At 42.1% G+C, this 19,953-nt stretch overlaps 1 protein-coding gene across 1 annotated transcript in view; it reads right to left on the minus strand.

Annotated features, from left to right (window-relative positions):
• The window catches only part of PRTG (protogenin), a 160,851-nt gene that overhangs the window by 33,416 nt on the left and 107,482 nt on the right, over positions 1-19,953 (minus strand). The window contains exons 11-12 of the mRNA XM_006017983.3: positions 18,774-19,079; positions 16,403-16,591 (exon numbers count right to left, since the gene is read on the minus strand). Of these exons, the coding sequence (XP_006018045.1) occupies positions 16,403-16,591; positions 18,774-19,079 (495 nt within the window). The remainder of the gene's footprint in view (positions 1-16,402; positions 16,592-18,773; positions 19,080-19,953) is intronic.

Genomic DNA, 19,953 nt, shown 5'->3' on the forward strand with positions numbered 1-19,953 from the left:
AGGCCTTAAGTATTTTAATAATGAAGTCCAGTAAATACAGAATTAAACAATTTTACCTCAAATTCAGAAGTCCTTCCCCTCTTTAAGAAAATACAAGTCCACGTATTTAAGATTTATTGGAATAAAAAAAATAAAATTTTGTACTAGGATTGGAAGTATTCTCTCAAAAAATAATGAAAAATCATCCATCCTTTACTACCAGGTCAACTGATTACTTTTAAAAGAAAAGGAGTGAAAGCAAGCAAAGACAATATATTAAAAAAGATTAATATTTATTCATCAAAAGACCAAGGTTGTCAATTTCAAATTAAATTGGTTTAAAAATATAGTCCAACACACATATTTCAATACTTTTGAACATCTGTTAAAAAAAACCCTCAAGTTAAAGGGTAATTAAAAAACAATTAATTTGTATAAAAGAATCAAGAAATATATTAGTTTTGGCTTTAAATGATTGCCATTGTGCCTTTGCTTGATATTAGTGTAGCAACTGACCAGAATGCTATTTGCATACAGTGACACTGTTAGGCAATGAATGTAAACTTTTCCACGCTGACTTCTCCTACATATTTATTTTTAAAGCTGGAATTTCTAGACCCAATAATGCTGACTTAAAGTGTTTGCTTCAAAACATTCCTCACTCTCACATCTACTGGAAATACTACATATAAATACTTGAAGGAAACAGTTTTCTCCTGCCACACTGCAAACAGCCCCCTTCCCACTCCCCTCAAAGCTTCACAACTTCTTCTAATCTAGTTCTTCAAACAGTTGCTAAACATTTAGCTACTCATGGTCCCTAAAGAAACAACTGTATCTGATATTTCAGCTGGGGTGGCAGCTGGGAGAGTGGGAAAAAGCACAAATCCACCATTGCAGGTAACTACTGCCCTTCATACCATGAGTGCACATATCTTTCACTTTCTCCATCCTCTTATTTCTCATGCAATATAGTCTCTGGTATTGATATATCAAAGCCTGTATTTTCTCATTTTTATTTTATGGATTGTTACAAAGCATTGTCACTTGAAATAATGGAACTTCTTTCTTCCTAAAGGCTCCAACTATCTACTCAGTAGGCGATAGTTAATTGGACTGAATACTCTATTTAGCTATTTAAAGTGAAGCTGTATAAGTACAGTAATGTACAGTAAATCTTCATTCAATGTTGAGGTTCAATGGGTATCTGTTCTATACATTTTTAGTGTGAGAAAGCTTTCCCCAGCTCTTAAAAAAAAAAAAGCTTTGGCAGTTAAAAATGCATTACAACAAAAAACAGTGCATATATGAGGGCAGCAGAATGCTTTTTTTTCCACAGAAAAATATTTCAAACTGAAGATTTGTATGCCATGTTTACAGGAGCTGCAAACAAAGCACAAAGTCAGAGTGAAATCTTTGGAACACAAAATCTGAGAAGGCAGTAACAGCTTTTAACCCCCCCAAATAATGTGTTTTATTTAGACAGATCAATCGTTTCAGACAGATTCAAGTCACTCCATGACTTCCCATTTTGCCCAAAGAAACCTAGGATGTACTCATTTCTTTGAGTGTTTGTCATGTTGTGTCACATGTAATACTCTAATCGATATTGTAACAGATATGTTACTCATGAAGCTTTCAGTATTTTAGAGCCTATTAATGTTGACTGCTGGCTAAACCAGTAAATTATTGAAAGGTCTGATGGTGTAATTTAAAATTGACAAATACATTAAACTTTAATTAAAGCTTTTCATTATAAATGAGCCAGATAAAAATAAAAATTTACTTTCAATTACAAAATGCAGAGGAACATCTTTGGATATTAACTATTCCACAAATGTCAGGGTCTTTAACAGCAATATAATAAAAAACAAACAAGCAAAAAACCCAAACAGTTGATGATCATTCAAATGATATATTTGTGGATACCAACTAAAAATGCATGATGCAATATATTTGTTTTTCGAGAGAAATTTGTGGTGGAACCTAGTATATGACAGAAATATAGTCACACAATTATGCAAAAGTAAAAATGCCTGGCTTTTACTGATGTGGCAAGTGAACTGTATACTAAAAATGCAACACTGGTAACTGGTAGTTTAACTGGCCTTTCTTGACAAATCTGCTCAAAACAAGCTGATATTTATATAACATCCCTACTCAATGCTATACAGAAGCAGTCAAATAAGCTGCGTCAAATTCAGATCTGACATAAGTGATTACCATTCCATCGTGTTCCAATGAAGTGGCATCCAATTATGCTACATCTGAATTTGGCTCTGGGAGAATGAGCTCTGCAATCTGAGTAAAATGATTTGTAATCTTTACAGAGCAAAGGAATTTTATTATGCCCCAAAAACGGGGGAAGAATGGGATTGATTTGCAATTGGCTGCTTCATATACATGCATTTACATATATTCAGCTTTGCATACAGATCAAAACTACAAGATGCTGCCTCAGTTTGCCAGTTCCTACCACAAAACAGATCACTGTTACAATTAAGGCCTCTAAAAAGTCTTTGTACAGAAGTGGTTTAAAGGCTTCCCAAAGTGCACGTTGCTTTGTTGTTTTACAGGTGAAAGAAACTTTATTTTACTAAATCTCTCCTCTTTATGTTTCTAGCTTCGTTTTTAAAAAAAATAGTCTGGAGAAAGCCCCCAAAAGAAACAGATAAGCAATGTATGAACTTAGGAGACAGACATGTATAAAGTGATTACAGGTCTGCACTGATGCAATGTAGAAGTGTACTACTGTATCAGGACTTGCTGAAAAGGGGTTGGGCTTTTTTTTGTTTTGTTTTGTTTTGTTTTGTTTTGTTGGGGGGGGGGGGGGTTGGTGTGTTAAGCACAGATATATATTTAACCACCATGGTCCCTGGGAGAGCAAGAGGTTACAACCCGCTGAGGAAAAGGGTGCTTTTAAATGCTCCCAATCTACTTCTAGACCCTTTTGTTTTTATCAGTGTGCAGTAAGATCAACTCCCCCCCACCCAACAAATCCCTTATGTTTTAGCTGATAAGTAATAGTAGCAAGTCTGTTATATACAATCAGGAGAACTGACAGATAAAAGGTTTAGTTTAAGGCTGTAATCAGAGTGAGTAAACACTAGACTGACCAGCTGTAAACAGTAGTAATAAATGATAATATTTGTCCTGGTCACCTACTGAACTATTAACACACATTTCACTATGTAACAATGTAAATATAATGCCCTTCTAATGCATACAGTATATATAGTGTACAAAGCTGCAGCCCCAAAAGCAACTCAACTAAACACTGGTTGCTGAGCTTTAATAAAAATGAGCGTAGGTTCTTGATTTATTTATTTAAGTAGAATTGTACTGTGGTCATATCAACATTTTTGCTAGCTATGATAGTCAGATGCAACATGAAACTCTTAATGAAAAAGAAATGCAGTTATTAGACCGCATTTTACTTGGCACAACTACCAATATAGTATATACACCAACTTTTGCGGCCAGGAAGGGGGGGGGGGGGGGGGGGGTGTGGGTTTGATTACTTCAGGGAAACCAACAAAAAATTCTGGGGGTCGGAAGAATCCCCTATGGAAGATATCCCAAGGTTTCAAAAAAATTAAACTTGAAGACACTTTCTTCAGGACTGCTTTTTCAGCTGACCTGCCTTTATTTTTGCTAGCCCATGACTGTTTTGTAAAAATGTTCCTGTCAAGTATTTGCTTCTTCAAAATTGTATATGAAAGTTCAGCTTTAGGAGTTCCTATCACTGGCATTCATATGCAGGTGACCATCTTCATTCTTCAAACAAACAACTGCACAATCTTTTGGATATAAACACTTAGTAATGTATTGAACGTCCACCAAAAGAAAAAAAAAAAATCAGAGGAAAGGATGTCAAGCTGAAAATGTATCCCAAACTGTCAGAAATTCAATATGTTAACAGAGACAGTGTTACAAGACATTTCAATACAAAGTTGTAGCTAGTTGAACTTTTAAAAAAATCCTAATCAATTTATTCTTCTCTACACATACTCATTTATTTATAGACTCTAGAAAGCATTTATTCCCTGGTGTCCCAAGTAATAAAGAAGACAGGAAATTCCAAAGGTCCTCCTGGAGAGGGGTACTGCGTCAGGGAAAGGTAAAACTATTTAGTCTCTGTTGCTCAAAGGGTTTTCACTAAGGTTATCAGACCAGTTTTTCCATCCCCTAAGGTCTCTGGGTGAAAATGATTATTACTATGATATCATCTTAAAAACAGCAGAAACAGGCAAGCACTTAAGACTGCACATCTTGGCCACATTCGTTTACATCAGTAAACACCTATTAACCATAAACACCTATTAACTAGGGCTGTGCGAGGCTTCAGACCGTGCTTCAGATCTGGAGAAGCTTCGGATGCTTCGGCGTCTGAAGCAGCATGTCCAGATCGAAGCACTGGCTTCATTAGGCTTTTCGAACCGCTTCAGAGCCGCTTCGGACATCCAGCCATAGGATATAATGGGGAAATCAATGAAATATCTACTACTTTGTTGTTTTTTTGTCTGATTTGGATGAAACTTGCCAGGGTGGTAGCCTCTGCTGAGAGCATGAAACCTGCCAAGGTTCAAGAAGAGTGGCTCTGGGGTTCAGGGGGAACTGTACCCCAAATTCTTGAAAGCAAAACTCATGTCACGTGTATGTGTTACACCACAGGGGGGTGAAACCTGCAGGGGTGGTAGCCCCTGGTGAGGCCACAAAGTCTGCCAAGTTTCAGGAAGATAGGTACAGGGGTTTGGGGGGAACTGCACCTCAAGCTGCTGACAGGCAAAACATGTTACATTGGTGACCCCGTGTGTGTTAAGGCGCAGCGGGGTGAAAGCTCCAGGCTTGCTAGGCCCTGCTGAAGTCACGAAACCTGCCAGCTCTCAAGAAGATAGGTGCAGGGGGGTTCTGGGGCCCTGCACCCCTAGCTGCTGACAGGCAAAACTCGTGACGTGGGTGCTTGTGCACCTGACTGTCTCTGTCTTGGGGCAGTTGATTGTCTGTATTGATTATTTCCTCTCCTTAGTCTGTAGTTTTGTAGGTGTTAATCCATGTTTGTTAACTCATTACGTAGTAGCTAGGTACTGTGTATTGAGCTGGTCCCTGAGTGAATCATGATTAATTAGTGACTGGTAACATAGTAGCTTAGCAGCCAGGCCTGCAGTAGTCCCCCACTCCCAACGCCCCAAGACAGATACAGGTGCACAAGCACCCACGTCACGAGTTTTGCCTGTCAGCAGCTAGAGGTGCAGGGCCCCAGAACCCAGAAGCCCTGCACCTATCTCCTTGACAGCTGGCAGGCTTCATGGCCGCAGCAGGGGCTAGCAGGCCTGCAGCTTTCACCCTGCTGTGCCTTAACACACACTGTCACCCATGTCATGAGTTTTGCTTGTCCGCAGCTTGAGGTGCAGTTTCCCCCAAACCCCTGCACCGATCTTCTTGAAACTTGGCAGGCTTTGTGGCCTCACCAGGGGCTACCATCCCTGCAGTTTTCACCCCTCTGTGGTGTAAAACATACATGTGACATGAGTTTTACTTTAAAAAATTTGGGGTGCAGTTCCCCCTGAACCCCTACACCGATCTTCTCGAACCTTGGCAGGCTTCATGCTCTCAGCAGAGGCTACCATCCCTGCAAGTTTCATCCAAATCAGACAACAAACAACAAAATTATAGATATTTCATTGATTCCTCATTATAACCTATGGCCGGATCTCCAAGGCGGCTCCAAAGCTTCGGAGCCGCTTTGGCCAGATCGAAGCAGGAGCCCAGTCCAGAGCTCCAGATCAGATTGCTGGTATCCAAAGCAGCCGGATCCGAAGCGGGATCGAATAGCCGTCTACTTGCACAGGCCTACTATTAACCATACCAACCACCTCACCTATTTGAAACTTTCTGGATTTCTAATTAGAACTGCTCTCTAACAAGGTGTAAATGCTGGCTGGTTAAAACTTCATTATATAAGAGAGCACACCATTTCAACCTTTATTTAAAGCAATGCAATGCCAATGTTTGTTAGGTTGCAAGCACAGATGTTTTGGTCTAACCACAGTTGTTGGTAAATCCACCAGCTCAAAGCAGGACTTTGGACAACATTTATCAGGACAGAACCCATCAGAAACAATGACAGGCTACACAAGACATTAGTAATGGCTGACTGAAAACTGAACCCAATTTCTGAATTCTTTTTACTGTGCTGTGGAATAATGTTGATATAGCTTTTTCTCAAGGTCTGCAGTATGGTAGGTACCTGGTAGATACTGAACCATTTTTATTTATTTAATTAATTATATCACATAGAAACAGTAAAAGTAAATTTAAAAAGTAGGTAAATAAAACACAACTAACATTATGGAATGAATTTCCCCCACTCCTCCTCAAAGTGCAGCCTTTTGCTCCCTTTCCATTTAACAAGGCAGAAGCAAAAGATTATTCACACATTTTTTGCTTCTGATTGGACATGCTTAAGGCTCCTACCACAGAGGTCTTAGCTCTCTCCAGAAACCCATTCCTGCCTCCAATAAACCAGACAAGATAATGTGTCAGCAGAACCCACTTACCATTTCCTCTGGACAGCAGGTGAATAGTGTCAGCCTGGTACAGATAGAGGGTACAGCTGTGAGAAGCTTCGGTAGCCGATTTGAGTCAGAGGAGATTCAGCCCAATTTGGCGGCTGAAATCTCCAAATCCGAATCGAATCAGGAGACCCATTAAAGGTCTGAATCGAATTCGAAGCCTCTGAATCTATTCGCAAAAGACTCAGCACCAATTCAGAGATTCAGCCATAGACTAAACAGGCAGCAGTCCTCAACTCCCTGTCCCTTCCCTCCCTGCTCCACCCACCACAACAGACTTACCAGCTGGAGGCAGCTGTGTCCAGCATGGTTGAGGACTGATGCCTATTTAGTCTACGGCTGAATCTCTGAATTGACGCCAAATCTTTAAATCTGATTCAGCCGAATTGAATCGGGACAGTAACTCAAGTCACTGAATCGAATCACTATCCTTCCAGATCTGCCGAATCCGAATTGAATACTTGCCGTTTTGTACACGCCTAATAGAGGCCACAGAGCATACGAGGGGCCTAATGGCCTTCCTGAAGTTAATTTTAAAAAAAAATACTTCTAAAAGGGTCATTTGAACATATATGATAAGGGAAAAAGGAGCTTTTGTCTTTATATCTGATTCTTTTGTTGTTATTTACTTTACTTTACTTTCCCACTTTGCCAATCTCTCTCTTGTACTACATAGTCAGAAGGTTGCCAAACAAACTTTCCTATCAAGAAAATTAACCTCATCTCCTAAACACATTTATTCCACAACTGTTTGGAAATACAAATCAGAGAAGCAAATTCAAAGTGTCACAATTAGAATGTATTTTATAGAAATCAAACTCTACAGAGCAAGAGAGAGCAAAAGAAGCATTAAAAATAGAGGCAAAAATGCTTGGTATGCACCCAAGGGTCTGTTCCTGTGGCAAATTCAAGTGATAATGTTAATGGAATTTTACACTGGGGCTAGGAAATGGTCTGCTGATGAAAAATAAATGCCAAGACCTTTAACATAAACAAATGTCGGCATGAAACGGAGGATATTTATTTTGAGAGTGGCAAGCCTGACTCCAGTCACAACATTTAATTCCATTTACATGGTGACTATCGTGCCAAATAATTCCATTAAAAAATAAATAGGAGTAACTGGGCAGACTTACATTGGGGTGAGAGATGTGATCTGGCAAACATGTGGTAGGAAGCCACATGAGACAGAGAAAATTTAGAAGTGACACATTAAATATTAAATTCTTCTTAACATACTTGAACACTAATTTTGTGCTTCTACTTTGCTGACACTACAATTTTACGTCCAGTCCTGTCACTTCACCTTGCATTTTGGTTTGTAGTTCATTTACAGTGAACTTTAACATATTATTCAACATCATTATCATACTCAAACCAACATTTTTCCTAATAAAAAAGAGGCTTGCCTCATCTTAGCAGCACATAGTATCAACCATCAGACAAGACAATAAACTGCTGCCCCTGCACTGATAGGCTTTGCACCACAGATACAGGACAAGATGCAGCTCCTTTCCAAGTCTGGGTATTCTTTACTTGCTTTGCAACTGTAAAAACTGTTTTAGCTGGCCCCGTTTAGTAATATACCTAAACCTCAGTCCAAAGTGAAAGATCTAGTCCTGGAGCCACACTTCATGCATAAGACTACAAGGCTGGTAGATCAGTGTGTGCAAAGCAGTATGGTACATTTACAACAAAGTAATGAGGAACACTTTCAACCTGGCCAGTCTAGGGTTCAACCTATACCTATGTACAGATGTTCAGTTTCTACTGGGAGAATTGCCATTGGTTTCTGGAGAATTGCCATAGAAAACAAAAGTGTGCAGATTTTCAAACTTTTTCTTCCACAGCAAAAATGGCTGCTCTGGGAGAATATAACCCAGGAACAACCAGGGTTAAAGTGCTCATGGGAAAATGTATCTTGGGAGACTGAAAGTCTGCATGCTCTCTCCCAGCTTAACTCTTCCTGGGGACCCAGAGGAGCAGAGCTGGGACAAAGGCTCCAATGCCTTTTCCAGATGAGGATCACCACAATCTGGTGAAGGCATGGGGGTCAGGTGCTCCCCCACAACTCAAGAGATTGGGGGTGGGGGTGGTGGAAAGCAGCTGTCAGCTGCTCTTGACCTGCTTCTCACACAGGGGTTCCCAGTGCGAGAAGCAGGTAGGGGTTTTGCTGTTCCACTCCCTTTGCTCAGTTCCCAGGCACTGGGAGTGGAGTGCAGGGAGCAATGTTGCCCCAAGGCTTTCTCCAAGCCCAGTTCTCAGCTCCACTGGCTTCCCCTTGCACTTCTGCTTATCAGTTGGATGGTGTGGGTGGCAAGTGGAGCTGGTGGGACTGGGAGCTGGGTTTGGGGGGGAAAAAAACTGTCTGCCCAGCTCCAAGCCCTTCTGGGTTTTAAATCACCACCCCCCAACACTCAGCTGAGCCATGGGGGGCACCAAGGGTAAGCAGGGGTGGAGGCACTGAGAGCCAGGCTTTGGGAGACTCTCCCTGAGGTAGCAAGCCAAACACACTAAGTCCTGTCTGTTCCTCATACTAGAGACCCAGGTGTGTGAAGTGAGTGAGGATTTTGCCTGCTTGGCTCCTCTTGCCTGAAGTCTTGGGCAAGCAGCATCACTGCAAGCTCCTTTACCAACTTTCACACTGGGGTACCAATGTAAGAAGAGGGAGGGGGACTTTGCCCCACTGTTCCAGTCCCCGAGAAATGGGAGGACTGGAGAAGCCCATGCTTTTCCCAGAGTGGGATCACCCCAGTTGCAGGAAGGCACAAAGAGCAGGGGAGAGGAGGTGGCTGCAGAATAAATATCTGTACTGCTCCCTCTCCTGGAACTGTTTCTAGTGGTGAAATTTTCCACCACTAAAATTAACATTTGTACATGGCTTATGAAAAGTAACAAGAAAAAAAACTATGGAGTCAAAAAGACAATCAGTAATCAGATTTTTCTAATGGGTTTTAGTGCAAGAGTGACAGATAATTCATTATTCCTAAAAAGCTGCATTCCAGCTAGGCTCAGAAACATCAGCATTATAAAGTAGCAAGTTTCACTTTCATCTTTTCCAGGCATACAAGCTACGCCTAAAATGTCAATAGGTTTAAGCTGACCTTGGCTTTACTGACTTATGTTTGTACTAATTGTTTAAGCACATGCTATATCAGTGGTTCTCAAAAATTTTACACTTGTTAAAAACCTTATTAGAAATTAAGGCACCCCTCATTAGACTCACGGCACCCTTTGGAAAATGCCAGTTCTTAGTTTTCAGTCATTTTTCTAAGTGCAGAAAAATAACAGAGCAATTCTTTTGTTGCAAAGAATGCGAAGACCATAACAGGCCAGAGCGTTTTAACACTATGGATTTCCATTTGAAATCTCTCGGTTTACTTGCAAATCAAATTTGCATACCTAACAGTGCTAACACCCCATGGCACCCTGAAAAGGATCTCAGGGCAACCCAGGGTGCCACAGCACTACATCAATATAATAAATAGAGAAAGCAAGCAACATAATTTTTTTTTCCAAACACAAGTTACAACTGATCTTCTCACTTAAATATCAAGGAAGCTTTAGATCCTAAAATACCCTCCGTACATACTGTATTTTCCTAAACCATGCATCAAATCTTGACAACACTTCTTGAGACAGCTTTCATCTATGTAAAAATATGCTCTACACTATCCTGGTACATAAGGAGCAACTCAGGACTGAAAAACAACCACTAAGATAAACAACTGTGGAAGCAGATGCTGGGATACTTGGCTTTTGTTATTCTAAGCCAGCAGTCTATTACCAAGAATCTGTTTCACTTCTGTATTCTACACTTAAGGTAAAGGAAGTATAATTACCCATTTATGACACCAGTTAGAATTTATTAGAATGAAAAAAATTACAATTAAAATGATTACAGTGGGGATTAAGGATGTTGGGGGTTGAGATATTTGAAACAGAAAAAATATATTTCCAGAAACTTGAGAGAGATGTAGGATTATGATATATGTCTAGAGCAGGGGTTGTCAACCAGGGGTACGCATACCCCTGGGGGTACTTGGGAAGCCCCCAGGGGGTATGTGGCAACGATGCAGAGAAGTGGGGGGCACTTCTGGTTGTGCCACTGGCACTCTTGGTTTTGCTGCCTGCACCTTTCCGCTGCTGCACTTGGGAAACTGCCTGCCCCTTCCCCCCTTAAACTGGCCACCAGAGGTACACCAACCAAAACAGGTTGAAACCCCTGGTCTAGAGTATGTAGCATTTCTTATACAGGTCTCTATCATGATCTTCATGAATGAAATAAAAGGTTTAAAAACAAATGTAAAAAGCAACTAATTTGTGAGAGATGGATGTCACTGTAGGCTAAAATAAGAGGGTTAATGGCAAAATCTGAAGTGTGCTGACATCAATGGTGGGCATAAGAATCTTATCAGAGCAGACAATGTAATTTACATATCTATGTATCTTGTAAATTTGTGTGGCTCAAACAATGTACAGCACACTGTGCATGGTTTCCATATTCTCAAATGGCTTGATGCACGTTAACAACTCTTCTCAGAAACTCTGAAATAACAGATTTCATATAGGAATGCTATTTTTGGCCTCTATAAATCAGCAGCAGTGATAGATATAAGATTTCAGTAGATGACGATCTACAGTTGTTAAAAATGTGTAAGAAAAAGGTAAGCTATCAGGAGATCAGTCTAATCTAGGAGACCGAGGAAAAGAGTTTGGAAAGCCAACACCAGAATTTCTTCCATATTATTCATTACTATAGAAACATAACCAACTTCTGGAATTACTTATTTTCCATGGTATTGTCAGAAGCCAGGGTGCCAGTGGCTCTCCAGCTGGTGCCTGCTTATAAGCAGCAGTCCTTCCAGTGCCTAGCAGGCTGCTCAACAAGACAAATACTTCCCTGTATACCCTTGGGCTTCTGACTTCTTGGGTCTTAGTTTCTTGGTTCCTACTTTTGATTCTTAGTTCCCCCCCATCTTGTCTCCCTGATCCTAGTGCCCTAGCTCCTGCTTGTTCCTGATTTCCTGTGCTCTGGGTCCAGCTCATTAACTGCCTAGCTTCATCCTTGTTCCTGGCCATGGGTTCCTGGCTCCAGCCTGCTGATTGCTTGTTCCAGACCTCAGCTGAGCCCACTGTGCTTCCACAAACTGCCTTGCCACCTCCTTGACCTCTTGGGCACAGACAGAAGTGACAATTTCCACCCAATCTGGCCTCTGAAAGTGTCCTACAGCCATGACCTAACAAGTGCACAGCTGCAGAGCATTTTAAAAGGGCCCAATCCCATGACAATCTGAATCCTCATTGCACACGGGTTCAAATGAAGGTGCTCCAAAATGGAGAGCCTTCATTAACTTGTATCTAAGTGAACCTGGAGCAGGGCTGGGCTGATGCAGTCCATAGGGAGCTTGTTTCTGGGGGGAGCTCAGCCAGCCCTGGAGGGTAAGATGGGTTGATTGGAGCCCCCTACCTGAGCTCCCCCAACTCCAGTGTAGGCTGGGAAAATCCCAAAATGGACCTCCCTCCCCTGCCTTCTCTGCCTCCAATCCTGAGACAGCACCGAAAACCTGGAAGAGGGGGAGACAGGGCAAGGAAAAGAGACTGCAGAGATCGGCTCCAAATTGGAGCTTGATCCTCCACCCTCCTGACCCAACAGCTAAAGTCTGTTGGGTTGGAAGGACTGATATAACTCATGGCACTTTCTGTGAAGCGCCATGAGTTAGACTGGGGAGCCACACTTCTGTCTGTGCCCCTTGTGCTCCAAACTCCAGTCCAGACCCATGTCCCCATGACTTAGCTTGCCTATCATCCATATCTCAGTCCCATACAGCTTTGGTTCCATGCTCCTAACCCCATGGCTAGTGATTCTGGTACAGTTCCCTGCCTCCTGTTCCTGACTCTATTCCTCTGGCTCATGGTTCTTCCCAGGCTCATGGTTCTACCACCTAAACTCATTTCCTACAGACCTCAGCCTCCTTGACCCACCTAGCCATGTATGTTCCTATCCCCTGGGCTGTGACCCTTTAGGGTTAAGTCCCAATCACCTACCCTGATAGGTACTTACACAATACCAGGATAGTGCCTTCCGTTCCTCCCTCACCATAACCTTTCTCCTGGGAACACCTCAGTGTTCTATTAATGCCTGCAATTTATGATAAAGGGGCCACAGATCCTTTGAACTGCCCATTTATTGACAACCTCCTTAAAACCATGTTGTTAAGTGAGTAAGACAAATAGATGAAGGGACATAAAGATATCTACGCTACCTTCTGGTCCATTAAAATTAAGTTTACCATGATCAGATAATCTGGGAAATGGGTTACAGAGTGCTTTGGCTCAATTCTTCCAGGTCAAGCAAATTCCCCATGTATAAACTGGTCAAAATTTTATTTTGCTCGGAGACAGAAATGAAACAAATTAATCAAGAATTATTTGATTTCACACAAGCAATCCCAGTGAAAGGGAGACGTTTAATTCTACATTACTGAATGCATACCCTTCTTGCAGACTGAACTCTCTGTGGGTTTACAGATTGCAGGGAGTATTAACTCAAGCATCATCTAAATATCCAGCTGATATTTTGTAACTGAAAGCATTTGTCATGTATTGTTTCACGTAAAATGTCAGTGTTGACAAAAAGTTGAGGCAGGCAGCACATGCATGCCTTAATGAAAGTAAGACATATGCTGTAACTACCAGGAGTCTGTATAGATTTCTCCTGGCAACAAGGAGATGTAAAGAACTTAGCTGTAAAAATCTAGGTCATGTAACATTTACCCAGCCAATTAACACAATATTTGACATTGGGCAATACTTTTTTCTCTTGCATACTAAAAAATAAAAAAAAATTATCAAACAAAAATATGAAAACAACCCTAAAGAAGAAAGGTCATGTTTGAAATCCATGTTCAAATACAACTTCAGCCAAAACCTGCTAAAATTCAGCACACTAGCACATGGTCTAAAGCTACTTGAATACTCTACAATTTATGCATCCATCCTATGATATCAAAACTGAGACTGGTGAGAAAAGAAAAATCATCATTTTAAATACTGGTACATTAGAGAAAACAATTTCAGAAGCTGTGTGTAATGATGACACGGAAAAACTGGGAATGTAAATTTTTGCATGTCCTCTTAAAAATCTTGATTGCAATCAGGCAAATTACAGATTTTGTGAGTACAGATTTACTTTATCTTGGCTTTCACTTCTCCCTAAATTCATACCAGTAAAGGAACAGTGAAGAAGATGACACTTTACTGGTAAAAGTATAAGTGGACAAAATATTTTTATACCATTCTGTAAAGGAAGTCTAATCAGAGGAAAACTGGTGAATTGGGAAAATTCTCTATTTCAGAGGCTCCATAATGAATAAGTTTACATGTTTACAGTGTTTTTGTAAACTGCAGAATAAGACAAAGGGAGGGAAGGGGGAAGAGAAAACATTTAGGTCTCAAGACATAGAAGCCACATCCTCCTAACCTGCTGCCCTTTTTTCTCACTGCTCTGTTAAACAGTCAGCTGCTGCCAGATGCTCTGGCTAAAAATGGTCACAGATGGTCAGTTGTCCAGTTAACAGAGAGAATGCTTTCCTCAGTCTCTCCCTAAAATGGTATCTGGGCTAGATGTAGCAGATGAGAAAATCTGATCATGGTCAAGAGGCCATTTGACCTAGTTAAGACTGCAGGTCAATTCTGATCATTTAGTCAAGATTAATTCTCCACTCTGGCCCTAAGTTAAAGTAGGCCATATTGACACAAAAAACCCGTGTCAAGCTCTACTGTGATTTTGCTGACACTACTACTGGTCACACCTTAAAAAAAAATCTGAAAGTCTGTTACATCTGCATATAGAAGCACTTTCAAGTGACTTGTAAATCTTTATGCCAAATTCTACATCAGAAGGCAGTAACACATTCTGACAGCAAGCCAGAATGACCCAGCTTGGGTCTGAGGTGGGCTACCACTAGGACCTAGATCAGGGATGGGCAAAATACAACCTGTGGGCAGGCACCCACCAATTAATTGTATCTTGCCCAGTCCATAGCTGCACTTGCATGGGGCCCGTGCCCTGCTCACTTCCACTGGGGCAACATGCTTTGCTCCAACCCTCATGTAAGGGAGAGCCCCAGCCCCAACCCCAGCCAGCACACAGCTTCCAGGTGGGGCCAACTGCTGCCGTGGGAACTGTTCAGCTCCCCCTCGTGTCCCTGCTGCAGCGCTCTGGGCAGCAGGTAGGGAAGTGCTGGTGGGCAAGGAGAAGCTGCAGCTGGGTGGGAGCACAGAGCCTGGGGCCTGCACCCAATGGGGTGACAGGAGCACAGAGCCCGAGTCCATTGTACGGGGCTCCCAGTGGCTCACATGCAGCTCCTGGGACTCGTGCCACTTGGGGGAAGCCCTGTGATGGAGCTGGTGGCCTTTGCTGCTCCCTGATACCACATGCAGCTCCCAGGACTCTGCTGGAAGTGGTGTGGACCCCACACAATGGAGCCAGGCCAGTTCCGCTCCCTGCTTCCCAGCAGTCCCAGGAGCTACACGTGGCAGCAGGGAGCGGGATCAGGCCTCCGGCTCCATTGCACGGGGCTCTCACCCACAGCACATGACTCTGGCCAGGTCCTGGGAGCTGCACATGATCTAGAGAGCCCCACAAGATGGAGGTGGGCTGGCCAGGACCCACTCTATACCATCATGTACAGCTCCCAGAAAATGGCTGGAGCTGCGTGCCACCAGGGGGCTCCACCTTCGCAGGCCATGAACACCCAGAGGGCCTGCCCCCACTGCTGCTGTTGCCACCACCAGCAGTGGGTGCTGTGTGCCATGGGGTGGCATGTGGGGAGCCCCACACCCCCCATTTTCCTCACATACCCACACACACAACCACACCCTCCCCTACACCCTCCACCAACCCCTCACACACAGACACACCCACCCCCACACCCCCCTACAAATCCCTCACCCACCCACTCTGCCACACATACCCCCCCAACCACACCCCACACACAATATGGAAAAGTAAGACTTTATTTTTGAGCTGTTATGCAATCACCTCTATATACACTATGTAAACGCATGTAAATCAGGATAGAAATATTTTTTTAAATACAGTTAAAATATGTTATAGTAGATTTTTAGCATATGATTTGGGGGTTTTTTTCCAGTTCCAAGATGGCAACCCCTCCTCCTCCCAAAAGGAGAACTTCTGTGAGCTTAGGGGGCAGAACTTCTGGTCCCAAGATGGTGATCAAAGGGTAGGGCACCTGTCAAGGGGTGGGACTACCCTTGCAGCCCTTGACAGCTCACCAAAACTCATTAAGCGGCCCCACAGCTGAAATCATTGCCCATCCCTGACCTAGATGCTGATGTTACTTCGCCTTGCTGCCTGGCTGTGGTGCACCATGGGCAAGCCAATCCTCCCACCCCCCCCACAAAAGAATGCCATCAATTCCACTTGCCACCCTTTTTCCCCCCTGTTCCCTGACTCCACAGGTCAAATCCAATAGCTCAATGAGCTGGATCATAGGTTGCCAATAGCAAAGTTCTCTATTTTTTTAAGTATAGAAATATAGGTATTCTGTAAAATATTATTATTCACTGAATTACTTTGACACCAAATCCAGACTCATGAACTTTATTTGTTGGGGGAGGGAGGGTTGGAAGGTTTAACCCAATCTTGTTCCTTTATAGGTCTCATGTAGAGTTCTATGATATAATTTTCTAAAATTTACAAAGTTCATGGCTTGTCTCTAGATGCCCTTTGACTTAATTGTTTCTACCAGTGGCATGAAATATATTATTTGTCCTTGACAAAGTATTGGGGGTAGGGGGGAGAAATAAATCCATATACTCACCCAAACCACTGATGGTATATTCAAGGTCTTTGGCATCCAACAGAATTGGTCCATTCTCCTGTTGGCCTTCTTCCTTATAGTATAATTTGTACCCTTGAATAGTTGCCGTTTCCTCAGAGTCTTGCTGCCACCTTACTGTTATGGTTGTACAATTCAGTGGTTCCAAACGCAACTCAGGAGACTTTGGCGCTGTAGTTAGAAATGTTTTCCTTTTTACATTTTGAAACAAGTTACTTTTTGCAAATATATTTCTGCAACATTCTAGATTTCAAATGTCCCCAATACTGCCCAAGGTTTTTATTCTAGCCTCTCTCTATAATTCATTAATTAATACGTTATAATGTAGCCACATCCCAGGGCTAGCTCAAGGAAAGATTCGCTTTGTAATTTAATATTTTCATTATGGAGAATTAATATGAGTTAAACATTTTAGGTTTTTTTGATTAGTCAGTCCCCCAAGTTATGCACTTGGCTTAGTGCATTTTAAAGTTGTAATGTTATGTCAGATCTAAAATTAGAGGTAACATTTAAAATTATTCAGAGCTAGAGTAATTCATAATTACTTCCTACTTCACTTGTGCTCCAAGCATTTAACATAGGATTGTATCTCCTACTGCAGAATTTGAGCTCTGTGCACTTCATTAAGTACATTTAAGAAAAAATCCTCTACAAACATTTTGGTGAATGTACATTAATGCTGTGTACGACCATTAAGTATGATGCTACTGAGTAATGAGTTTGGCTACAATAAAGTAAAATCCCTCTGAATCATACTGCTAAAGATAAAGTGACTTTACATGTGGAAAACACATATGCATAAGTATGACTGCATTGATGGGTGTCCATTAAGTAACCACATGCATAGCTGGTATGGGTAAAGCCCAAATTGCAGAAAATTTTTTTGGTACTAAACTGCAATGCCATTTCTTGAATTCTAAGTGTACAAGATACCACAAAAGCCTTCAAGATCACTGTTAAACAAGGCCAAATGGTAAAATGTTTGAGCTGCTTCTGCTTAGAAACAGAAGTTAAAATCCCTAACATAAAATGTCAAATAAATAATGATAAAATACAGAACTATACAACTAAAAAGCAGCAGAGAGTAACTGAGTAGCATTCTCATTTTTATATCTATAAAAAACCCAGTGCAATACAGGGTAATTCAAATAATCATGTCTCATTCAAACCGTGCCACTGAAACAAGCTTGATAGCATTTTTCCATATTATATTCCATTTGCTTTTACACATTGTTTGTCTCTTACTGGGCACATCTACACGAGATGCTTTACTGAGCAGTAAGCATGTGCATCTAGACATGCACATACTATGCAGTAAACCTTGCTAATTGCGAGTAAATTTGCTACCTGCAAATTCAAGTAGCAAATTAACTTTTGAATAGTAATGGTGCAGTTGTGCTTGTGTAGACCCCTAACCAGGAGCAAGTCTGCTCCTGGTCAGCTGTCCAACAGAGGGTGGGAGATTGCTCTCTGTCCCCAGGAGCTGCCTGCGAGATCATAATCAGGGAGCAAGGGGCTGGGAGGTCCTTATCTTCCGGTGCCAGCTCCACAACTGCAGAGCTGGTGCCAGCGCAGCTGAGCTGGCACTGGGAGATAAGGATCTTCCAGCACTGGCCCCATGTGGGAGCTCCCTGCTAGTGGAGGCTGGGGAGCCTGTTCTCCGCTCAGCTCCATGAGTGCAGAGCTGGGTGGGAAACAAGCTCCCCTGCAGCTCTTTCTAAGTCCCCTGCCCTTGATCAGGGAGTCAGAGCCAGGAGGTCCCTGCTGCTGGGGCTGGGGGACACTTTCCCTGCCCCAGCAGCATGGGCAGAGCATAATGTTCCAGCCCTGGCTAGGAGCCAGCAGTCTCCTGGCCTCCTGCCAATCCCTGGGTTAGCACCCAGAGAGAGCCTAGAGCTCCCCCAGTGCCAGCACAGGCCCACTGCAGGGCCCCAGGAAGTAGCAGTTTGCTGCCATTAGCAGCCAATCTGCTCCCGCTTCCCTGCATCCATAGATGCCTGCCTGGGAGTGTTTACTCACATGTAGTTTACTTACGAGTAAACTGATCCTGGATCAAATGCATGTATAAATGCACCCACTGTATGCCATCCTGACCCTTTGTTGGGAAGCCCATAATTCTGAATACATACACACATACATTTAAATAATTAAAACAACCACATGGTGCAACTTCACTCCTTGTGATTACAAACACAAAATGAGAATTTATAGCAACATGTGCTCAGCACCACAACAAATACAATGGAAAAACCTTGTTGAGATATTTTCCTCCCACAGGGTGCAGATTAAAATACATTTGGGACTAGGTACACAATGCTCCTTTCTTTAAAGGACCTTAGCAAAGGAGAATTACCTTTCACACTTGTGGCTTTTGGAGTCCGGTGGGAGGTCCACAGAGATGCTTCTCCCCAGCCTATCCTTGTCGCTGCAGTAATACGAACCAAGTAGACACTATCAGGCTTCAGGCCTTCCAGAAGATGCTCATTTGCAGTCCCTGGAAGCTCTACAACTTGGATAGCGCTCTCTGTGCTGAGGCGGTAAGACAAACGGTAGAGGACCACTTGGCCTCGTCTGTATTTGGCTGGTATTGGCAGCCAGGAAATCAGAATATCTGTAGGACTTCGACTTGTCAAACTAATTTCAGGAGCTCTCAAAGGAACTAAAAATAAAAAATAAGAGTAGGTATCTTTTTTAAAGCATACAGGGAAAAAGCAGATGAAAACTCTTAACCTAGTATCTACTATTGTGAGTTTTCAGTAAAATTTTCCTAGGTAAAGCTAGAAAGCCAGTCAAAAAGATCTGGAGGATAGAGACACAAGAAGAGATCATTCTAAAACTGATCACAGTTCCTTATGTAATAGGGACCCTAGCAAGTCTGCTCTTGGAAGTGGCTTAGCACTTTCCACCTCTTACCACAACAGCAGGTGACAGTCAGCATCATGCGGAACTACTGGGTCCAACCTGAGCACAGTTTTGCATTAATACATGTATTAATGAAATTAATACACATATTAGCTGTATCACTGCATAGGAAATAGGGGGAAGACAGTTTTTTCTGAATATCTAAGATATCGTAATAAAAGTTTCCTCAATTGTTTAAGGTTCTCTTAGATAGGAATGGTAATTTCCCCTTCAAAAGATGAACAAAGATTGTTTAGGTTATGTACATTATCATATCAAAAGTGTATTAATAATACAACTAACTATGTCTGTGAACAATGAATCTTACTGCTAGCAGGGTAAAAGAGGGCATTAGAATCCTAAAACCCCACAAATTATTAACACTTACTTAATGCTACACACTATTGTTAAAGAATAGAGACCAGCCTTTTGACTCATTCAGTAACAACATGTTCTTTCAGCATAAAATAAATACACCTTGCATAACATGGAATGTTTTTTTTATTCTCACCTTTCAATTGCTGGATCAGTTTTGCATTTGTATGTACCCAGAAGTGCCAATGAGGTCAGTGGGAATTCAAGATACTCTGAGAGCATTAGCACAGGGTTGGACATGTGGTTTCAGTTCAAAT

Source organism: Alligator sinensis, unplaced genomic scaffold (genome assembly GCF_000455745.1).
Source record: "Alligator sinensis unplaced genomic scaffold, ASM45574v1 scaffold250_1, whole genome shotgun sequence".
Classification (NCBI taxonomy): Eukaryota; Metazoa; Chordata; order Crocodylia; family Alligatoridae; genus Alligator; species Alligator sinensis.